Here is a 21681-nt window from a genome sequence, read left to right on the forward strand (position 1 = left end):
TAATGGGGTCCTTACATTATGGTAGATGCAGGATGCAGGAATGTCATGTGTTTTATGAAAAGGAGCCTATTTTTCTTGAACAGAGTATTTTCATCTGTCCCATTAGTCCTGTGCTTTGTCGTCATTTATGGCCACCTAACACAAGTATCTTCCAATACTTCTGCAATTGTATGGGGCCCTGGACTCATAAACCCAAAGACTTGCTTTTCATTCACACTAGATGAAATAGCTTCCTACTAGCCCTGAAAAGAATTAAAATAGCTTGTACTTAAAGATCTTTTTACTCAAAATCACAAAACAATTATGTATATCAACTATATCTCATTTTTTTTTTTTTAAAAAAAGCACAACACAATTAGGTAGGAGGCTGTCCCTCTGCACTTTCAGTACCGCGTCTACTCATATTTCCAAAGTCAACTCACTTTGCCACTCCACTCTCTTCTCCCAAAATTGTGCACAAACCGACCAATTAACTGACTCTGCCAAGCACTAATCTCCCAGGGTTTCCATGCTTCTATGAGCAGATGATGATTAACACAGTCGGGATAGTCAGATGCAGACAGACAGTGAAGCCCACTTATGGCTCCATGCTTATTAGGAGACCAAGATATGAAAATTATTAGGACACCAAGATATGAAAATTATTAGGACAGGAAATACTGCTTTATGGGCTGGAGTTTAAAGACCAGGCCACATATGCTGAAACAGGTGAAGCTACTTGGAAATAACTTCCTTATCTAACCCACTTGAGTCTTCTCTGTCTGCAACTGTGGTCATAGTTCTCTCATCTCCAGGGGCTAACCCCGCTGAGGCATCACTGGTAGTTAAGCCACAAGAATCAAATACTTTGCAGAAAGGAATTTACTGAGGCTCCTAATGGCAAAGCCATAAGAACCAGAGCCTCTGCCTGACTACACTCATTTTACACAACACTTTTTCCTTTCCTGATTTAAACTGAGTCCCACGGAATTAATGGGCAAAGAGTCAGGGGATGTGGGAAGTGGAAAGGGATCAGCAGCTAAATTAGTGCTCAATGCCAGTTGGCATGTTTTAAATGTTACCCTATGAATACTAGACCTACCAAGAGTAAATAATGAATATGTCATAGAAGCAATTTACTGTAGAGCTCTAGATACATATTCATATAATCCTAACATCAAAGACCCTTGACAAGATATCATACTAATTACTTCCAATAACAAACATAAAATCATAATTCAAGAGTTCAGATCCTGTATCACTAAATCTCAGGATTTAGTCACCTAAGGGTATTATGCTAGAGTTCAAAAAGTATGAAGATGTCACACACTGAATCTGTGGGATCTATAGGGCCGGTATTTCTGCACTGAAAGGAAATTCCAGGAATCACGGGATGGTGTGTGGAAGGCATGGCCTGTGCTAGGACTGATTTTTCTGGCACCTTAACGGCTCCCACCACCACTGCCTCTGGTACCACCTAGGGTCCCTATTGTGAAGCATCTGGATCTCAGTATTGGTGCCTCAAAGTGGCTACTTTCAGGTTTGACTTCCTGTTTTCCTTTTCACATCCATTCCTCTGACTCCACTTGTGGATTTAGTCCTTGCTTCCGACTGTCTTTGGTTTACTTGTTCACCTCCTCCCTGATTGAGGTGACTCTCCTCCATTCCATGTCCCACTCAAAGCTCCTCACTGTAACCCAGTGAGACCCCAGCCCCACACACCCACCATTGCAAGAGAACAGGGAGTCAGACTCCTACCCTGGCTGCAACTGTAAGAGTCTAGAAGTGTACAAAATGTCTCTGGTCTTCTTAGCTACCACATATGAATTAGTCAACCATCCAACTCTGACAGTACTTCCATATATATCATCGGATCTCATCGACAACCCTGTGAGGGAGAGAGGTAGCATTATCACTCCTCCTCTGCAGATGATCACACAGGTGCAGAGAAGGGATTCTCTGACTTAATGATCCCTGGGGAAAGTACCTTCTATTTGTCTGTGGTTTACGGATATATGGACTTATTTCAAGCCCTCAGATTTCTAATTCTGAAATATATCTATTTGTCTCCATCATTATTTCTAGTCTCAATGTCAGTTCTTCCCCACTTATGAAAATAATTGATAATATTAGTCTTGGGGGAAAAAAACTACTAAATTTATTTGGGCTTTTTCCTCCAAAGCATATTAATCACTATACTATCACTACTATATCATGGGACATATTCTTATTACAGTTTGTTTGAAATATCAATATAAACTTTACCAAATCAGCATACCTTTCCTTATCCCAAAACTATTAATAAAATTATGAAGCACTAAGTAACTAAAATGAAGTAATAGAAACTAAATAGTTGTACAGTGGTACGTTCTCTCCTTTACCAGCTTTTGTAACTTTCATTAAACTTAATTGACTTCTCAGACATATTCTATTAAGGGATGATAATCTTATAGAACTTACAGGAAACAGAAAAATAAATACAAAAAGAGATATACTTTATTGAAATTACACATTTCATTGTTCTCCTGGGAGCTCAATAACAATTATTTAAATGAAAATTAAAAATTATAGTGTTGGGCTTCCCTGGTGGCACAGTGGTTGAGAGTCCGCCTGCTGATGCAGGGGACACGGGTTTGTGCCCTGGTCCGGGAAGATCCCACATGCCACGGAGCGGCTGGGCCCGTGAGCCATGGCTGCTGAGCCTGCGCGTCCGAAGCCTGTGCTCTGCAACGGGAGAGGCCACAACACTGAGAGGCCCGCGTAACAAAAAAAAAAAAAAAAAAAATTATAGTGTTAGTACAGATGCCACACTTATTAATGTACAACTGGTATGCCTAGGATGTCCGTGAGCTAACTAACTCATAAATAACCCTATTTAAAATGTCAAGATGGCAATGAAGACCCAATGCAGCCAAAAATAAAATTAATAAATTTTTTTTTAAAAGTCAAGAAAAAAAACGTCAAAAAAAGACAAATTTCCAAACACATAGTAGGTTGCTTTGTTTTTCCTTTTTCTTTTTATTATGAAACGCAAAGCTATAAAACATTTTGCATTAAAAAGATACTTCACTTTAGGTTTATATAACTGGCCTTGATTCCATCATATCGATTAAATTTAATCAATTTAATCTACATAACCTCAGAGAATATAGATCAGTTTATAAAACTGAGACTAACAGACTTACAGAATAAGGGACTAACAGAAATAAATAATCTAAAGAATACCCACATAATTGAAGGACTTTGATTTCTGTTGTAAATGTTTTGTTCCCTGACAAGCATTTTTGAAAGTAGACTTTAAGGGACATATGTTGAGCACTGCGGTGTACAGAACAATTAACAAGAAATAGTTCCCTACCTTCAGACAGCAAACAGCCTGAGGGACATCTTTAATACAAAATTCAAAGACAGCATGTGATATGTGCTATAATTGAGGTACAAATGCTATGAGAAAATTGAGAGTCATTTGACTTAGATGGGTATTGGGTAAGAGTGAAAAGGACTCAACAGTTAGAGATGGGCTAAGATATAAGGAGCAGAATGAGAAGAGCATAGAAAAAAGGACAAGTTGAGCAGTTCTGGAGACTAGAAGTAGGCCCATGTTGCAAAGGAAGACAAGAGACTCAAAGGAACAATGCTCAAAAGGAAGGAACTTTATAGGCAGGCAATGGAAAACCACTGAAGCATCCCGCGTAGGAGAGTCACGGTGCAAATGGAAAAGAGGCACGGACAAGAAGGTCAGATTGGGAGGCTAGTTTCAGAACTTCGTCCTATGGAACCTGCGAGCTCTGCAGAGGTTGGGGACAGGGAGGGCTATAGAAGGTCCAGGTGGTAGTAAGCAGGGGACAAAGCCTCCAGGTTCTGAGTCAACCAAGAAATTTCACTTTGGTTTGTTTTCTGTATTGGGATTATGAATAACATTTATTTTGAAAAAAATTATTGGCTAATAATTTATCAATTAAAACCACTAATCAGTATCAAATGTTTTCTTTATAAATTAGGGAGCTGAGGCTCAGAGACTGTTTTATTTGATAACCAAGAAATCATGAGTGAACACCGATGAGGATAATTTCAATAAAGTGACTGTGGCTAAAGTCATCATGTAGTCATTGTTTGATGACTTCAATAACTGTTGTTTGATGCTGCTGCTGCTGATTGTATCATTAGTGTAACATCCCCAACCCACTTGCCTTTTAGGAGGAGAAGTGTGCCTATACTTCCTAATATCCAATTTTCCCATTTATAGGAAGAGAGAGAACTATTGATTGCCTAGGAGAAGTACACACAACAGGAGTTTCAATTTCCAGGTATTCACTGAAAGAAGCTGTTGTAAGACAGTGACTGCTTAAAATGCAAAATTTCCAAAGAAATTCTATCTTCAAACTCTTTTACCTGATTTCCTTTTCTTGCATTAGCCAAAGGAGAATAGTCATTAAGCTTTTTGTGTACAACTGAGACTAAAAGAAATCTGCAGATAACAACAGAAGATGATATCTGTCAAAGGTCTGAAGCAGGAATACAACTGAAAACTACTTCACAATTGGATAAAATACAGAAGTAATTACAAGGGAAGAAAAAACACTCAGAACATCAAGTTTACCTTTATCCAGTGATATCTTTGTTCACATCACTGCTCTCTTTGTTCTGTATTACACAGTTAATAATTCTTAGCCTTCAACCAAAAAAAAAGGGGGGGGAGGAAATTTTCAATTACTGATTTACAGTAACAGTTATAACATTCTCAATTATTCGGAAATGAGATGATTTAATTTCATTCTAAAATGCAACATTATTATTAGCACTATTTAATGATAATTTGAAAAAATACATTTTGTTTTCTGTTGTCATGTTAATCTAATTTGCTTGAAAGAAAAAACTCGTGACACAAGAACTTCATTAATGAGAATGGGCAGTGGGGTCCTGAAAGCTGCTATTTTATAAATATGTAATTCTCAGAAGAGTTTGCAAAGAGGAGAAACAGTGTGTGATCAGAAAATGGGGTCAGTGTAAAGCACTTGTTAAGTATACAACAGGCCCGGTTTTGAAACCTCTGAAGTCTTAAGTAATGGGAAAAATTCCAACACATTAAGCTGGTAGGCATCGTCCTACAAGAGTCAATTTCACTGATACTATTGAGCCTGCTCAGCATTAGAATCACAAGTTTACATCATGTGGTTATTAGTTACTTTCAAATAGGAAAAAAATAAAAGCTTTGGGGATTAGGGACTGAAAAGGAGAAAAAATCTTGAGACAGAGTTTTTCAAAATTCTACATAATTCAATAAGAATAGCCCTCAAATTACGGATGAATCTAAGAAGGTTCAGATAAGTACTGAAGGTCAAATATGCTGATGAAACTTTACTAATTTCTTTCTGGTTTCACAACTGGACCAAAATTCCCATCAGAAAGAATTGGTTTTACCGGTTTTAGCCAGACGGAACTATCCAGTGAAATTCAGTACTTCCCCATATCTATCTAATGGCAGCCAGACAAGGCATCAAATGAATGACAGTAGGGAAATACATTTGACCAAGCTGTTTTGGAAAAATGCATGCATGTGTGTTCTATAGAGACTCTGTTCCAGAGAAGTGATCTGGGACATTTTACAAAGCAGACCTCCCCAACCTTAAATTTCCTACAAAGGTCTAGAAGAGTATAAAAGAATATAATAAACTATATTATGTTAGCTAAACCTCATTCATCATTTACTAGAAGAATGTGTATGTACACAGATTATAGTGTACCAAATATAATATGTCAAAGATTAGACTTTGTTAGAGATTCAAATAGTAGTATGATTTAGTTCTGTCCTTTGAGTTTATGTCAATTTAGAAACCTTTACCTTCTCAGGTTCAATCTCAGCTAATTTTGTTAGAGAGCTTTCAAGCAAAGACTACATATTTCATCAACCAGTGTGCTGGTCAGCTGCTAAGTCACATTAGATGCTTTTAATCTTTTTCAAAGCAACTCAGAATATATTTTTTCAGCAAGTCTCTTCAAATAGAAACCAAAAAAAAAAAAAAAAAAAACCAAAAAACTAACAGCTTATTAAAACAATTAACTAAGTGATTCAAGGAAATAAAATTTTTAAAGTAAGTAAATAAAATCACACTTTTTTCTTCTTTATCATATAAATTACTAGTTATTTGGGGAGAAATAGGTGAAACAGCTCTTTTAAAGATTGTTTTATTTACAGTAAAAAGCAAGCGGCAAAGGAAATGGGAGAGAACTGTAGAGAGAAAGATCAGATGGTAAGATAGGATTGTGCCATTATTTACACAGCTAAGATAAAAAGATGAGAAGATACAGTGGAGTGCTGTCTTCAACTTTAATAATAATATTATATCGACCAATTAAAAAAATTAAAATATATACTTTTAGCTCAAATAAAGTTTAAAGTGAGCAAAACAAAGAAGTATAGGATGCAGTTGCTGCCCTGAGGACTTTTTAGTCATGGAGTATAATCACCTTAAAAGTTAACTTACAAAAGGTATAAATGAGAGCTCAAGACAACAATGGAAATGGGTCACAAGGCTGTGTGTGATTAATCACCAAATGTATGGTACAAATAGTAAATACAATACAGTTTAGAAGGGATAGCAATCACCTAGGACTGGAAAGTTGCAGGAAATCTCTATTGAGAAGGTGGGATCTTGTTCTCAAGTCACTCCTCACTCTCAACCCTCTCTCTATTCATATAATTGCCTCACTGACTAATCACATTGACTTTGCCTTTGTTCTAAATCCTTTGGCTTCCTTCCCTCTTTACCATTGCTTACCACTCAATATTCTTCCTTTCTCTCCTATCTCATAAGACATACCCTCCCTTCCTGAAATTCACAGCTCCACCTGACTCACTTCCTCTCCAACATCTGAATCATTGTGCCAATTCATCTTCTTTCTCATCCTTCTTGCAACTATCTTCTTCAACCATCCCTTTTTAACTAGTCCTATTCTCTAACCTATAAACATGCTAAGGTCACCCCTACCCCATGAAAATTTCCTTTGAACTACATCCCTACTATCCCCTGGTTAACAGCATTCTGGGAGGCAAGAGCTGGGAGTTTCACTATTGAGCATGTATATTCTCACTTAATCCCCAGTTGTAATATGACGTCCTTGCTCTCAGTTACCCTAGACATCCCTCAAGGTTCTATCAAACTTCTCCTTCATTCTCACACAATAGGCTTTTCTTGTCAATATCAACTTCCAAGGTTACAACTATTAAATCTACATGGACTTCCCTATCAAATTACCAGTGGCATTTTTCACAGAATATTAAAACAAAAAAATCTTACAATTTGTATGGAAACACTAAAGACCCCAAAGAGCTAAAGCAATACTGAGAAAGAAAAATAGAGCTGGAGGAATCAGACTCCCTGACTTCAGACTATACTAAAAAACTACAGTAATCAAGACAATATGGTACTGGCACAAAAACATAAATATAGATCAATGGAACAGGATAGAAAGCCCAGAGATAAACCCACGCACCTATGGTCACCTAATCTATGACAAAGGTGGCAAGAATATACAATGGAGAAAAGACAGTCTCTTCAATAAGTGGTGCTGGGAAACCTGGACAGCTACATGTAAAAGAATGAAATTAGAACACTCCCCAATACCATACACAAAAATAAACAAAGTAGATTAAAGACCTAAATGTAAGGCTGGATACTATAAAGCTCTTAGAGGAAAACATAGGCAGAACACTCTTTGACATAAATCACAGCAAGATCTTTTTTGATCCACCTCCTAGAGTAATGAAAATAAAAACAAAAATGAACAAATGAGACCTAATGAAACTTAAAAGCTTTTGCACAGCAAAGAAAACCATAAACAAAACGAAAAGACAACCCTCAGAATGGGAAAATATTTGCAAATGAAGCAACTGACAAGGGATTAATCTCCAAAATATACAAACAACTTATGCAGCTCAATTTCAAAAAAACAAAAAACCCAATGAAAAAATGGGCAGAAGACCTAAATAGACATTTCTCCAAGGAAGACATAGATGGCCAAAAAGCACATGAAAAGATGGTCAACATCACTAATTATTAGAGAAATGCAAATCAAAACTACAGCGAGGTATCACCTCACACCAGTCAGAATGGCCATCATCAAAATATCTACAAACAACAAATGCTGGAGAGGATGTGGAGAAAAGGGACCCCTCTTACACTGTTGGTGGGAATGGAAATTGGTACAGCCACTATGGAGAACAGTATAGAGGTTCCTTAAAAAACTAAAAATAGAACTACCATATGACCCAGCAATCCCATTCCTGGGCATATAGCCAGAGAAAACCATAATTTGAAAAGATACATGCAACCCAATGTTCATTGCAGCACTATTTACAATAGCCAGGACATGGAAGCAACCTAAATGTCCATCAATAGAGGAATGGATAAAGAAGATGTGGTACATATATATACAATGGAATATTACTCAGCCATAAAAAAGAACGAAATAATGTCATTTGCAGCAACATGGATGGACCTAGAGATTGTCATACTGAGTGAAGTAAGTCAGACAAAGAAAGACACCTATATCGCCTATAGATGGAATCTAAAAAAATGGTACAAGTGAACCTATGTACAAAACAGAAATAGAGTCACAGATATGGAAAACAAACTTAAGGTTCCATATCTGTTTTCCACAGATATGGAAAACAAACTTAAGTCACAGATATGGAAAACAAACTTAAGGGGGTAAAGGCAGGGGAGGGATAAATTGGGAAATTGGGATTGACATATACACACTACTATATGTAAAATAGATAACTAATAAGAATCTACTGTGCAGCACAGGGAACTCTACTCAATACTCTGTAATGACCTACATGGGAATAGAATCTAAAAAAGAGTCGATATATGTCTATGTATAACTGACTCACTTTGCTGTACACCTGAAACTAACACAACATTGTAAATCAGCTATACTGCAATAAATTTTTTTTTTTTTTTTTTTTTGCGGTACGTGGGCCTCTCACTGTTGTGGCCTCTCCCGTTGCGGAGCACAGGCTCCGGACGCACAGGCTCAGCAGCCATGGCTCACGGGCCCAGCCGCTCCGCGGCACGCGGGATCCTCCCAGACCGGGGCATGAACCCGCGTCCCCTGCATCGGCAGGCAGACTCTCAACCACTGCCCCATCAGGGAAGCCCTCTCCGATAAAAATGTTTTTAAAAATCTATGTGTACTGTCAAACCTGTAACCTCAGCATTGATCCAAGCTCCAAGCTTCGGGCTTACATTTTCAACTGAGTGTTGCACATAACCACACAGATAATTGTTTGGCTTCTCCCATCCAGATATTCTTATTAATTAGACATCTGTCCTACCTCAGTTAATAGTAACACCATTCTCCTAACTGTTCATGCTCAATTCCTTTGAGTCATCATTAACTATTCCCTCGATGCCAAATCCTAATATTTCTTCCTATATAATATCGCTTCTACTTTTTTCTTTCTATTATCACGGCCACTGCTTGACTTTAGCTGCCTTTAGTTATTATACTAGTTTCCTAATTCATGGTCAGTCCTTCCGCTCTCATCCTACTTTTACCATCTGTTTTCTGTGGCTAAATCCAATCATTAAAACACGGGTCCCCAACCCACAGGCCACAGACTGGTACCAGTCCGTGGCCTGTTAGGAGCCGGGCCCCACAGAAGCTTCATCTGCCGCTCCCCATCATTCCCCATCACTCTCATTACCACCTGAACCCTCGCTCACATTAAGGCCTGAACCATCCCCCTCCTCCCCCTGTCTGTGGAAAAATTGTCTTCCATGAAACCAATCCCTGGTGCCAAAATGCTGGGGACCTCTGATTAAAAACACTAAAGGCATACTAACAAAACACAAACTCTTCAGCTGATATTCAGACCTCTCCAGTACATAGCTCAAAGCTTTTCAGGCTTTATTTTCCACTAGGTCCTCATTCCTTCCCATAAACACATGGACACTCTATGTTCAAAAGAGCCAAACTATTCGCTGTTCACCATTCTCGAGACATCCCTCATATTTTCCTTTTTCCATGCTTTTTACCATGTTATTTCCTCTACCTGGAATGCTCTCCCTTCAATATCTTCCTACTAACAATTTGTCAGAATATTAGAGACCTCCACAAAAATCCATCTTCTCTTAGAGCAAAGAGCTTTCCCAGGCACCATCAGATTGAAATAATGTCCCCTCCCCCAATTTCCCTATTTCTTATGTTCCCATCTCTTATTATAGTATTCATCACACAGTCTGCCTTAATTTAGAATTATGTGTGTGTCTTTCTCTACTGCTGGGCAGTGAGCATGGAGAGGAACAGTGTCCTGTCCAGAGCTATGACATCACAATGGAGTTGTGTATTCATATTTATCGATTTTAAGGATGGATAAGAGCAGTGTAAGTAGAGAGAATGGGAAAAGCCCTGGGCAAAAGCAAAGAGAAAAGAAAGGGAAAAGGCATTTGGTAGATGGTGAATTAACTAGAACATTAATGAAATGAAACAGTGACATGAATCTCGACTAAGCAGGTGGAGTCAAATGACAGCGTAAGGAATCTGGCCTTTATGCTGTCACATACGAATTTTAAAAAGACTTTGAATGAGCCTGAGTACCTAATATGTGTCTGGAGCCTACGTTTTCTATCAGTAAAGTAAAAATGACAACCGAAGCTACAACTGCTATACTGTTGGGAAGAATGAATGAGATGATCCAGGTAAAAGGCTTGATACAAACCTAGACCATAGTAAGCCTGCTAACTATGCTAACCCCATTAATAGAGTATGTTAAACACACACACACACACACACAGCGGTTATAAGATAATATCTAAGATGTCAAAAATACAGTTCTTCTGGCTTTGAGTTCCAGAGCTAGAGAAAGGAAAGAATAAGACAGAAGGAGCAAGAGACATGAAAGCATTAAAGCTCATGAAGCGACTTAGGCAAATGAGCTTCACTGGATACATACTTCCTTCTTTTATCTTTCTCTTTCTGTTCCTTCTCTCTCTTTTCTTTCCCTCTCTCTTTTTCTTTGTCTTAGCCTCTTGCTTTAGGCTTCTTTTTCCCTCTCTCCTTTCTCACACAGAAAGATCCAGGGCCTTGCTTAGCCCTGCAGGGGGCAATGCTAAACCAGTGTTGGCCTCTGCAGGCCAAATAAGTACAAAGATGAGAAGTCACCACTCCCACCCAACGCAAAATGGCCTGGAAGGCGCAGTGAGATGGATCCCTGGACTCTGGCCCAGGAGGACCTCTAATCTAGTTAATGTTTCCCGAGAAACGTTAACCTTCATTTTGGCACAGTGGGAGGTAAGACTGGGGATGTTCTGTGAGGCCTGGTAGCAAAGAGCACTACAGTACACTGAAAAAACATCTCTGTCTCTGTTAGCATCAGAACTGCATAAATGGCTATATTCCAAGTAATTTCCGAGGAGAAGGAAAAACAAGAATGTGGACATCTCAATGCTTTTTGACCTCACTGGATGGGAGAGATACTCTGGGTGTGAGAACAGTTAAACAAACTTTTGGAATATTCAGGGTGTCAAGTGCAGGTGTGTGTACATTTGAAAACTGCTGTTTTATAAGAAGTCCTAGGTGACTCAATAAACACAAGAGCCAGAGCAAAGTAATCCCTTTAGCAGGGCTCTCCCAGCTCAGATGCTCCCCTGCCAGAAACAACACATTCCGGGGGAAAAGTGTAAATCACACACTGAAGTAATTGTTCCACACTTTCAAATAATTTACTTATTAATTTCAAAGTGGATTTTAGAAGCAATTCTGTATCTTGCCTTCTGTTTTGTGCTTAAATACTTATAGATTTTTAAAAAAATGTTGACCTCCACTATATATCAAAAAGTACCTCTAATGTGTCTAACTAGATATTATCTTCAAAATAGATCAGGCTGAGTTACAAAATGTGAGTTCTGCCAATAAAAGAGTGTTGCTTTCTGTAGAATGTAACTTTGTATCTAATACCATGCATCTCTGCAACTCTAGTTGTTATGGATTCAGAGATTAGGCACTCTGACTAAATAGGGGAAAAAAAATAGGCTACCTACTCTTGCCAGTGACATTTCCCTGTGTTGATTAGAGACACCAACGAATTTCACTCCCAGAATCATCCAGCAATGGAAACATAGTATGAAAAATCAAGATAAGCTATGGTTTTATATATCATATAGACCATGATAGGTCTGACCATTAGCTGTCCTTTGACCTAATATATGTTATATCATCTCAATCATTTTTTCAGTCACCTAGTTACAGTGGCAGACTACTAAAAAAATTCCCCATCTTGGGCCCGCCCACACATCTGATAATATGCAAATTTAAGTGCCTCAAGGAGATTAGAAGAACTATCTTTTATTCAATTCCATCACAAATTTAATAACCACAACTGATCTTCAAAAAAGTAACTCACTTTTGTTTCTGTCTTTCACAAACACTTTTGAAGAAAAGTTGCCCTTCTATTAACAAAAAAAGGACTACTGAAGAATCCACAGTAGAAGAAAGAGCTCTCCTTAGGTACTGCATTTCAGTACTGTTTATATAGTTTAGCAGGAAAGGAACTGGATACTGGCTTTTAGGAAGAATTCTGCAAGGAAGAGGTGGAATTGGTAATGCATTTACTACTCATTTGCTTGCATCAAGAACCCCATTCCATTTCAATCTGCCAACATCCTAATTAAGATGATCTAAATCTTAGGTGATCTATTATTCTAGATATAAGATAGCCCCATCTACATTAGACAAGATGTTACACTGTGTGCTTACACTGAGATGATAAGCCCACTGATAGAAAAGCGTGTCTTCCCTCATGTCTGACCCAGCACTGGGCAGAGCTCTCTGTCAGCACTCAATAAATAATGGTCAGGCCTTTGCCTGTTGTCTTTGTTTCTACTACTTTCGGCCCAGTTTAACCTTATGATATCATTTCTGGTTCCTTTGACAACATATACCTGTGCTCCTTTTTTTTGCATGAGGGAAAGATAAAAGTATGTTAAGTAATTCTTTATATATGTCAGTGCCAAGTGTATGTGGGACTAACCATATATAAATGCAATTCCCATTCAATATCTTAAAGCTGTTTCTGAAGATCCTATATTAAACAACATGCAACTACAAAAGCATTTGAGCCAGAAAAGAAAAGAATGCAGAGACAATGCTTTGTCTCACCAATGCTTTGGAAGAATCAGGATCAAATTCCATTCCAGGATAATAATATCCAGCTGCACTATTACCCAAGAGATACTATATAACACAGAGAAAATTATCATATAAAGTCCTCCCTAAATCAGCCTCTTTCTCTCCCTTCAGTTAAAGAAAGTTACCCATAACTCATTAGCATAAATACTAGGTTAAGATTTGGGTGTCTGGTAAACAAACAGAAAATATGTGTTAGTATTAGACTTGTCTACTCTTGACATTCAATGAAAGGCTAGGTGGTCAGTGACATACCCAAGTTAGAGTACCCACAAACGTCCCTTCTCAGCCAATATCTGAAACTGTCATTCGTAGGGCTGAGCAAACATATTTAAGAAATGTCCTTAAGCTTGTTCTTGTGCTATTGTTAAATAGATAACATTGATGACCTTCACAGTCTGATATCCATTTCCAAAGGGATGACGACTTCAATCTAAGAACCTCAAAGAAGCCAGATAAAATAAGCACAACCTTAGAGTTCAAAGCAGCTAAACCCTCTATCTCCTTTCACTAAGGAAGTGAAGCTCTTGGTTGGAACCCAGGCTAGGTCACCCTTCTAGTAGCTATAAAGTTCTCTGAATTTACAATACAGTCTTCAAATATTCTTTATTTTGGAAATGTATATATTTCCTTAAAGAGGACAAAAGAACCATTGTTGTGTGCTTTCTATGATGCAAAGTTTGAGATGTCATGTGGGGAAATCCTGGCCTTGATTCTAAGACATCTGTAATGATGGCAAGCTCTATAGGTAAAAAGTAAAAACAGAGGATAAGAACATTTTAAAGGAGGCAAAATTTAAGAATGCTTTTTTCCTTTCGGGATTTTTGGTTTTTGCCTTGAGAGGTCAAAAAAAGAATGCACCCTTTGTTAGGAGTTAGATATTCACTGTGTTTTGAAATTCCTCCAGCTATACACCATTCAGAAGTTTAACATACTGAAAAAGCCTAGTTTAAGGTGATAAAACTTTCACCAATCTGTCTTAAAATAAAATATATAAATACAAGCATACTTTCAATTCTTGAATATGCATGCCGAAGCTCTATTTCTAGAATTGGTGAATTTTGTTTTCTATTTCCATTTATAAAAGATCTCACAGTCCTGGGAAAACACTTTTTTAAAAATGAAATACAACAAATAAGGTATGCTGCCGAGTCCTGGGGGAGAAGTTTCCCAGAGTCTTTGAATTCCCTCCTATCCGCCTTCTTTACAAGATTTCTAAGACCAAGTCCTTTTCTGCAGTCTCTCAAACAAGGTAAAAAAGAAAAATACCCCCTAGATATATTGCTTAGATTTTCTATTATGCTTCTCAAGTTCCCAGTAGCTTCTGAAGTAAACCTAAGATGAATTCTGGAGTTATTTTTTTTATTATGTTTTAATTTTAGTTCCTCTTTTAGGACTAAGATGAAATAGATGATCATAACTGCTGTGCCAGGAGATGCATTTCATGGCACAATCTGTACATGACCTGCGCAAGGTCACGTCACAGAAAGAGGGACAACGTGATAGATAAAAAGTTGAATCCAGCTTTTAGTCTTGGTGAACTCCAGGGTTTAAGCTTGCTCTATTTGGTGCAATATGGAAAGAAAAATTTCTGTTTAAACAGGACAGATTAGATACATTCTCTTTAGCGACCTCACTTGGCTTGGATAGTGTCAGTTAGAGACATATGAGGAATTACTGCTCACATCACTGATCATTAAGGGTCATTTTTTTGTCACATCATGAGCCTTGGGTAGATTGCGGCAAGCTGGCCTAATCATGTTCCAGAAGATCCCAGGTCTGTTCTCTGTGTCCATCAACTTCACCCAGGCAGAAATCCTTCCCTCCACCTTCCACTTAGAACATCAGCTCCCCTGCAAGTCTCTCCTTGATACTCCCACTTGGGGGTAGCTATTTCCTTCTCCTTGTACTCATAGAACTTTGTACCTACCTCTACTAGAGTATTTGTCAGATTCTATTAGAATTATTTGTCTGTTGTCTCCACCACTAGACTATGCAGTCTTGCATGTTTATCCTCATCTCTGACTTACTATGTGCCAGGCACCCCTTAATCTGCATCACAGTTCCTTGAGGTGGATGTTAGCATTGCCTCCGTCGTACAAATGAGGGAACTGAGGCACAGAGAAGTAAAGTCATTGCTAGTTAAGTGTCAGGAGTTGAGTTCAGACAGTCTGACTTCATAGTCTGAGCCCCTCCTGTTATTCCTAGTGCTTGACCAAGGGACTAAGGAAGGCAGTTCATAAACATTAAGCAAATAGAAGGAATGACCATTCTGATTTCTCCTCAGTTTCCTAAGCTTAAATTTAGAAATGCATTTTCTTTGTCTTAAATTGATTTTACCTTCACCCTTGACTATGGATGAGTTCATCTGCCCTAAGAAAATTCAGCCCAAACCGGGGAAGAGAGAACTAGCTGGGGGGTGAAGGCCTGGGGTGCGGCCAGCTCTGTCACATCCAAGTCTTAGACTCTCACACCTCCCTCAGGTTCTACATCTGTAGACGCCCACAGAAGCTTCTCCTCGTAGCTGCTTTTAGATGCACCACACTGTGCACATAGTGTGACATGAATGCTTTGGAATAGTAATACTATTAACCAGAAAAACTACTTACGCTATTCTTTGTAAACTGATGTGACTCAAGAAAGACATTTTCACTTTGGAGATGATTCAAACAGAGAGGGTTTTTGTTGCTGTTGTTGTTTTGTCTTGTTTAGAACTGAGACACCCAAATCATTAAGAATCAGATGTATCTATTTTTCCTCCTAAGATCTAAATTCACATCTCAAGTCTCTTCAGATCAATGGCATATATTCTACCTTTTAAATCACTTTGTAATTCTTTCCTTTTACATATATTCTTTATTTTTCTGGTTAAAATAATTCTTACTCATTGTAGAGACTTAGAAAATTCAAAGATATTTTAAAATATATAATTGCATCTTATAGGTCTCTTCCAATGTTTAAAAATTCTCTTCTAAAACATTATTTTTAATGGTTATATAACCTTTCATTAGGATAAGATGTAGCATAATTTAATTAAACAGCCCCTGTTTTAAACATTTTGGTTGACACCAATTGTTTGGTATTGTAAGTAACAACAAGACAGACATTCTTTCATGTTGTGTGAGGATCCCCGTTATGTGAGGATCGTATAGCACTGTAGGAAAAGGGCCTCTTAGAGCCTATGACAGTGGTTTTCTAGGAGCTTGTGGAATGCAGATTCTGAGGCCCTTCCCAGGAGACTCTGATTCATTTGAGGCGGGGCTTGGGGAAGGTGGTCCTCTTTTTGAGAAATGTTGACATTACCTCTCATTTAATAATACTTTCTCCCCATTTGGTTCAGTTATCCTCTTTACTTCATCTCAGTATCTCCCGACAAAATGAGCTCATTTAAGTGTCCAGTTCAAACTGGCCCTGGTGAATAGAGCCACTCGTTTTCAACACAGGTCTTTTATTAATGCAGGTGACTGCACCATCTCTGCAGCTCCGCTTTGGTGCCTCCCCACCCTCACCCAGACTCACCGCACTCACCCAACCACGCTCCACACCAAAGCCAAGGACAGGTTTTTAGGCTGCAAATCAATGATGTCGTTTCCCTGCTCACTCCCAAACCCTCCCCTTTGTGCCCACAGCCACTCAGCCTCCCTTGCACACCCCCCACCTCCCCTCTAGCTGCACAGCCTGCTCACAGAATGCCACTTCCTCAAAGAAGCGCTCCCCGATAACCTGATCTAAATCGCTTCTCCCAGTCCAACCTCTGGTTGCTTCCTTTTCTTTTCTTTCACAGCCCATCATGGTTTATAAAAGCATGGTTGTTAGATTTAAGTCTGTCACCCCACTTCACCACAAGGCCCATGAGACAGGTACTGAGGCTGATTGTTCACCACCATGTCTCACCTTGAGCAGTGCCAGTAACAGGCAGTGCTCTAGGTGGTGTTGAAAATGGGCTCGGGGGCCAAAGGGCTCAGATTCAAATCCTAGCTCTGCTACCTACTACGTGTGTGACCTTAAGCCAGTTACTTAACTTCTCTGTGCCTCCATTTTGCCCATTGGAAATTAGAATAGGACTGCCTTATTTATAAGGTTTAAATAGTTTGTGTGAGAATTAAATGAGAGAATACACAGAAGTACTGTAGAACAGTGTCTGGCATGTGGAATGCATCCAATACAGGATAGCTTTTAAAAAGTAAGCACTCAGTTTATTTTTGTTAAATAAATAAAACACAACAAAGTTTTTAGTTGTGTCCTTTCTCATCATCACTGCCCCCTACTCCAGCCCAGGTATTAGCCCAATCAACTTCTTCCTGCAGTCTGCTCCTTGAAAGGGCTCCACTTCTGCCCTGAGAAGTCTGCTGAAGACACTCTCCATTCCCTATGATTAGTTCCAGCTTTGATCCTTTCATCACGTCACTTCCTAAAATATGTGCGCATGTGCCAAGCCACCTCTCTTCCTTTCTTCAAGTATTTCCTGAAATGTGACCTCCTCCATGGAACCTTCTTTAAAGGGAACTGAGCTCATCATTCCATCCTCTGTTTCCAACAAATAAGTTCAAGGTTGTTTTTCGAGATTCCAAAGCTATAAACCACCTAAGTTTTTCACTGGTTGCATGGCCTCACCACTGCAGGGCAGATTGGGTTTCTCCTTGCCTGCACTTGAGAATGTGAGGCTCAGAGGGCAGAGGGTTTGTTTAACTTGCTCTGTATACATTTAGCCCAATGCCAATCCACATGGGGACTGAATAAATGTGACTTGATGATGATTTAATTACTTTGTCCATGCCAGGAATAGGAGCCATGAACTCTTAAATCTGTTCCCCCCATATTACAGTATGTTTCCGTGCTTAGTCTATTATGCGACTGGTTTTCTGCATCAACTTTCACAAAAGAACAAATACAAAAGAGAGATTGCAAGAAAATATCAAATTAATAAAATTATCTTCTGCTTCATGAGTCCATTATCTTCTACGTCATGAGTCCAAAGATACCTTTAGAACAGTGCTGCACTGTATCAGAAGGTGCCTCATTTAAAATTTAACTGCATATGCTTTACGGATTATTCTGTAAATCTAAAGTAGATAACCAAAACATGTCAATATTCATTCTTTAAGTACTTGTATTTGGTGCATGCACCATTATGGAGAACTTACACTCAGAGCAAAAAGATTTGTAGCAAAGCATATGACCTTCTTCCCACTACAATGACCATCCCCTAATTAGGCAATGCATCTGATAGTCATTAACAGGAATGAGATAATGAATCACTTTCTCTCTTCTTTGTTAATTTGCTGTAACCAAGCGGCTAATGGATGTCAGAGCTGAGTGATTGCACTGATTATAGTGATTTATAGTTGCAACAAAACAATTTAAAACCATTCTGATTATTCATGTTAAAGATGCTTTATGTTTTGTTTACTAAATGTTTCACGTCCCCCTTTCTCCTACCCCTAAAGTACTTTCCCTCTCCTACTCTGCCACGTTTCACAAAAAGACCCCTTCCTGGAAAACTTGAAAGTTGTAGGCTTTTTTATGTTTTAAACTTAACCATTTCATTTTGTTTATACATACCTATACAGAGAGAGATATATAAAGTTTACCCAGTAAAAACGAAAAGCCTTAGGGGTAGAAAGAAAACTTCAGTGGTGCCTAGTTCAAAAGAAGACAGAAATAAGACAAACTTCAAGCCACTTACCTTGGGGCTTCCCGTCCCTTCCTCACCCTCCACAGACACATCAGTAGCCAGAATCGCAGCTTTGATGGTATCCAGAGCCCTGAGAATCCAGCTGTGTTGCCGTTTGATTTGCCTCTGCAGCTCCTTCCATTGACTTGCTATCATCCGCAGCATGTCCTTTAGTCCTTCTCCAAAAGGAGGGGAAAGCACAAGTTACGAACTCAACTGCCTTTTTAACCATTATTGTTTTTCATTTAGCAAATTAGATGGATATTTCAAACAATAAACATAATTTTAAGCCATCATTACCATCACCTGCCACTCAGAACAGAGGTTTGGGATTTTTGACTTGACAGAAGGCATAAGGACACAAAAATGGGATAACCACATAGATGCATGGTTTGGAATAGACTTAGATCTAATATATTGACTAAAAAAATGTATATGGAACAGAAAATCACGATACATAAAAATTATTAACACTATAGCTTCACATTCCAAATAAAAGGCCCTGTGTGTATCTGTGTGGAGACTTTATAACGATCAGAAAATGTATGGAAATAGGTAAAGTTAATTCAACCCGAACTATAGTAAATGGGCCAGATTTAAGACAGCAGTCTTTAGTATTAGCACATCAGATTAATGCTGCTCTTTTCTTATTTAGCTGTGGTAAGCTCAAAACAAGTGCCAAACTGTAATTCATCCTGTCTTATGGTCTTTTACTACCAGGATAAGTATAACCAAATGACAAAACTATTTTTTATTTATAATCTGTTCCTCACAAATACATTAATACTGGAGTAAGAATTGGTCTAAGGCCAAAACTCTGCTAATGCAATGACCAGCAAAGAACATGCAAAACGTTCATGTGTGTGAATTGGCAGGGAAATAATCAGGTATCTCTAGACTGCCTGCCTTATATCTGTAATGATATCTATAAGTACCTGAATGCACATGCATTATAACTATATGCACAATTCTCATTCATTATCTTAATGTTATTTCCAGAGCACCTACTCAAAAAGCATGTCAGTGAAGTTTTCAGGAATGTGATTTCAATTGAAACTCAGGCGAACAGCAAGCCCCAAATGAACAGACCATTTGGAGGCAGTATTTCATCTTACAAGTATCACAGCATTGTATGCAGTATATGAAACATTTATAAATCTTGAAGGTCAATCTGATAATGTAAATATTAATAATACATAAGGAAGTGAATATATGCAGTAATTTACAGCAATGCTTCTTCATTCTTAATAGTCTCGAGACATAAAGACTTGCAATATTTCAGGAGGATTTACCTGCTTTGTGAGATGCAATAAGCTCGAGAAGTTGGAGTCCTTCCTCCTCCACAGCTTCCTTGAGAGCACAATGACTGTCTACATTCAACTTAAAACTCTGCAAGGAAAAATATGAGCATCAAAGCCCAGCAAGGCAGTTAAAACATCCGTACAAAACTACTTGCTACTTTTTATCAAGAGCCATACAGTCCAATTTACCCAAAAGACAAACTAATTTGCAATACTAAAAGCTATTGATATTTGGGATCTGGGCTCAGAATGTTTCCATTAGATTAGCAGAGTGCATCTGTTTGGAAACAGCTGACAAATCTAGAAATTCATTAGGTTTTTATGAAAAGTCACATCCCGTAGGCTATATCAAGAGTAGCAGTGTTCTATAAAACATACTGAATTTCTACCAGCACATATGAGCTCATTTCGTCACTTTTTAGAAATGTTACTGATAGCACTATTTATGAAACCATAAAAGAATTGGCAACATAAATTATATTAGCCTTATATGCACATGTATAAGTCCATTAATATCGTGGGGTTTGATTAAGCTCTTTCTCAGATATCACACAAACCACAGAATATTGAGGTGGATTCAGGTGCTGTAGTGAGGAGTCCAATGTTTTTCAAATGTTTGAATTTTAAGTTTATTCCTTACAATATGACATTGCGTTATAAATGAATACATCCAGTACATCACAGGGGCATTTTTCACTCATGATAGTCATCCAAAAGACAAAGACTGTTATGGATGAATTCCAACCCAGAGCCATTTCTTTCAGGAAGCCTTCCCTAATGCCTTACACAGAATTAATTACTCCCCTCTCTCAGCTTCCTCTGCTCCTTATACCTGCTTCTATTGTAGAATTTATCACACTGAATTCTGCTTTATTCCTATACTTGCCTACCAAACTATAAGCAAGAAAGAACTACAATGGAAGGAATTGCCAGTTTCACATTTATTTCCAACTCATGTCACATACAAGGTGTTCAATAAATGTTTGCAGGAATAGTGGATATCTGCTGAACTGGATCAATAGGACTCTCTCAAGGGGAAGGTTTCCATTTAAATATTTCAAGAAACACAGATGGTTTTCCAAAGATTTTTCCGTCTCTGGAATGTTATAAGGTGTTCCAAACACAGGAGGTCCAATGGAGAGTAATCATAGTGACCAATGTGTTGCATCAATGGTTAGTCTTCAGGGTGAAAATCCATTCCTTGACTTGACTAATTTGAAAAAGTATGGATTTTGAAAGACTATGTGCCACATTTCGGCTTCTCCATAATAGGGCTCCAAAGTATACAATATACTTTGCTCTCACTAAACACTCACTGAGCAATGGCTGCAAGTACTATACACCGAACTTAGTATTAAGAATATTTGACAGAAATTCAAGATGATAGTCTCAGTTGGAATGTAATTTGGATGAAAGAGGTTAAACAACCATAAATTATGAAATTAGATATTAATATTTCTATTCTTTCACTCATTCATTCATTCAGCAACCATGTATTATGCCTATTCTGTACACTGGACAGGGTCATAGCAATTT

The 21681-nt window shown here is 38.2% G+C and overlaps 1 protein-coding gene across 4 annotated transcripts in view; it reads right to left on the reverse strand.

Annotated features, from left to right (window-relative positions):
* AKAP6 (A-kinase anchoring protein 6) overlaps positions 1–21681 on the reverse strand; it is a 506591-nt gene that overhangs the window by 226795 nt on the left and 258115 nt on the right. For 2 of the 4 annotated variants that reach the window (XM_059059544.2, XM_067028592.1), the window contains 2 exons: positions 20137–20233; positions 18857–19020 (listed from right to left, as the gene is read on the reverse strand). In XM_059059544.2, coding sequence (XP_058915527.1) covers positions 18857–19020; positions 20137–20233 — 261 coding nt within the window. Of the gene's footprint in view, positions 1–18856; positions 19024–20136; positions 20234–21681 lie in introns of all 4 variants that reach the window. The other 2 variants (XM_059059543.2, XM_067028591.1) reach the window with 1 other exon arrangement.

Source organism: Kogia breviceps, chromosome 3 (assembly GCF_026419965.1).
Source record: "Kogia breviceps isolate mKogBre1 chromosome 3, mKogBre1 haplotype 1, whole genome shotgun sequence".
NCBI classification, from domain to species: domain Eukaryota; kingdom Metazoa; phylum Chordata; class Mammalia; order Artiodactyla; family Physeteridae; genus Kogia; species Kogia breviceps.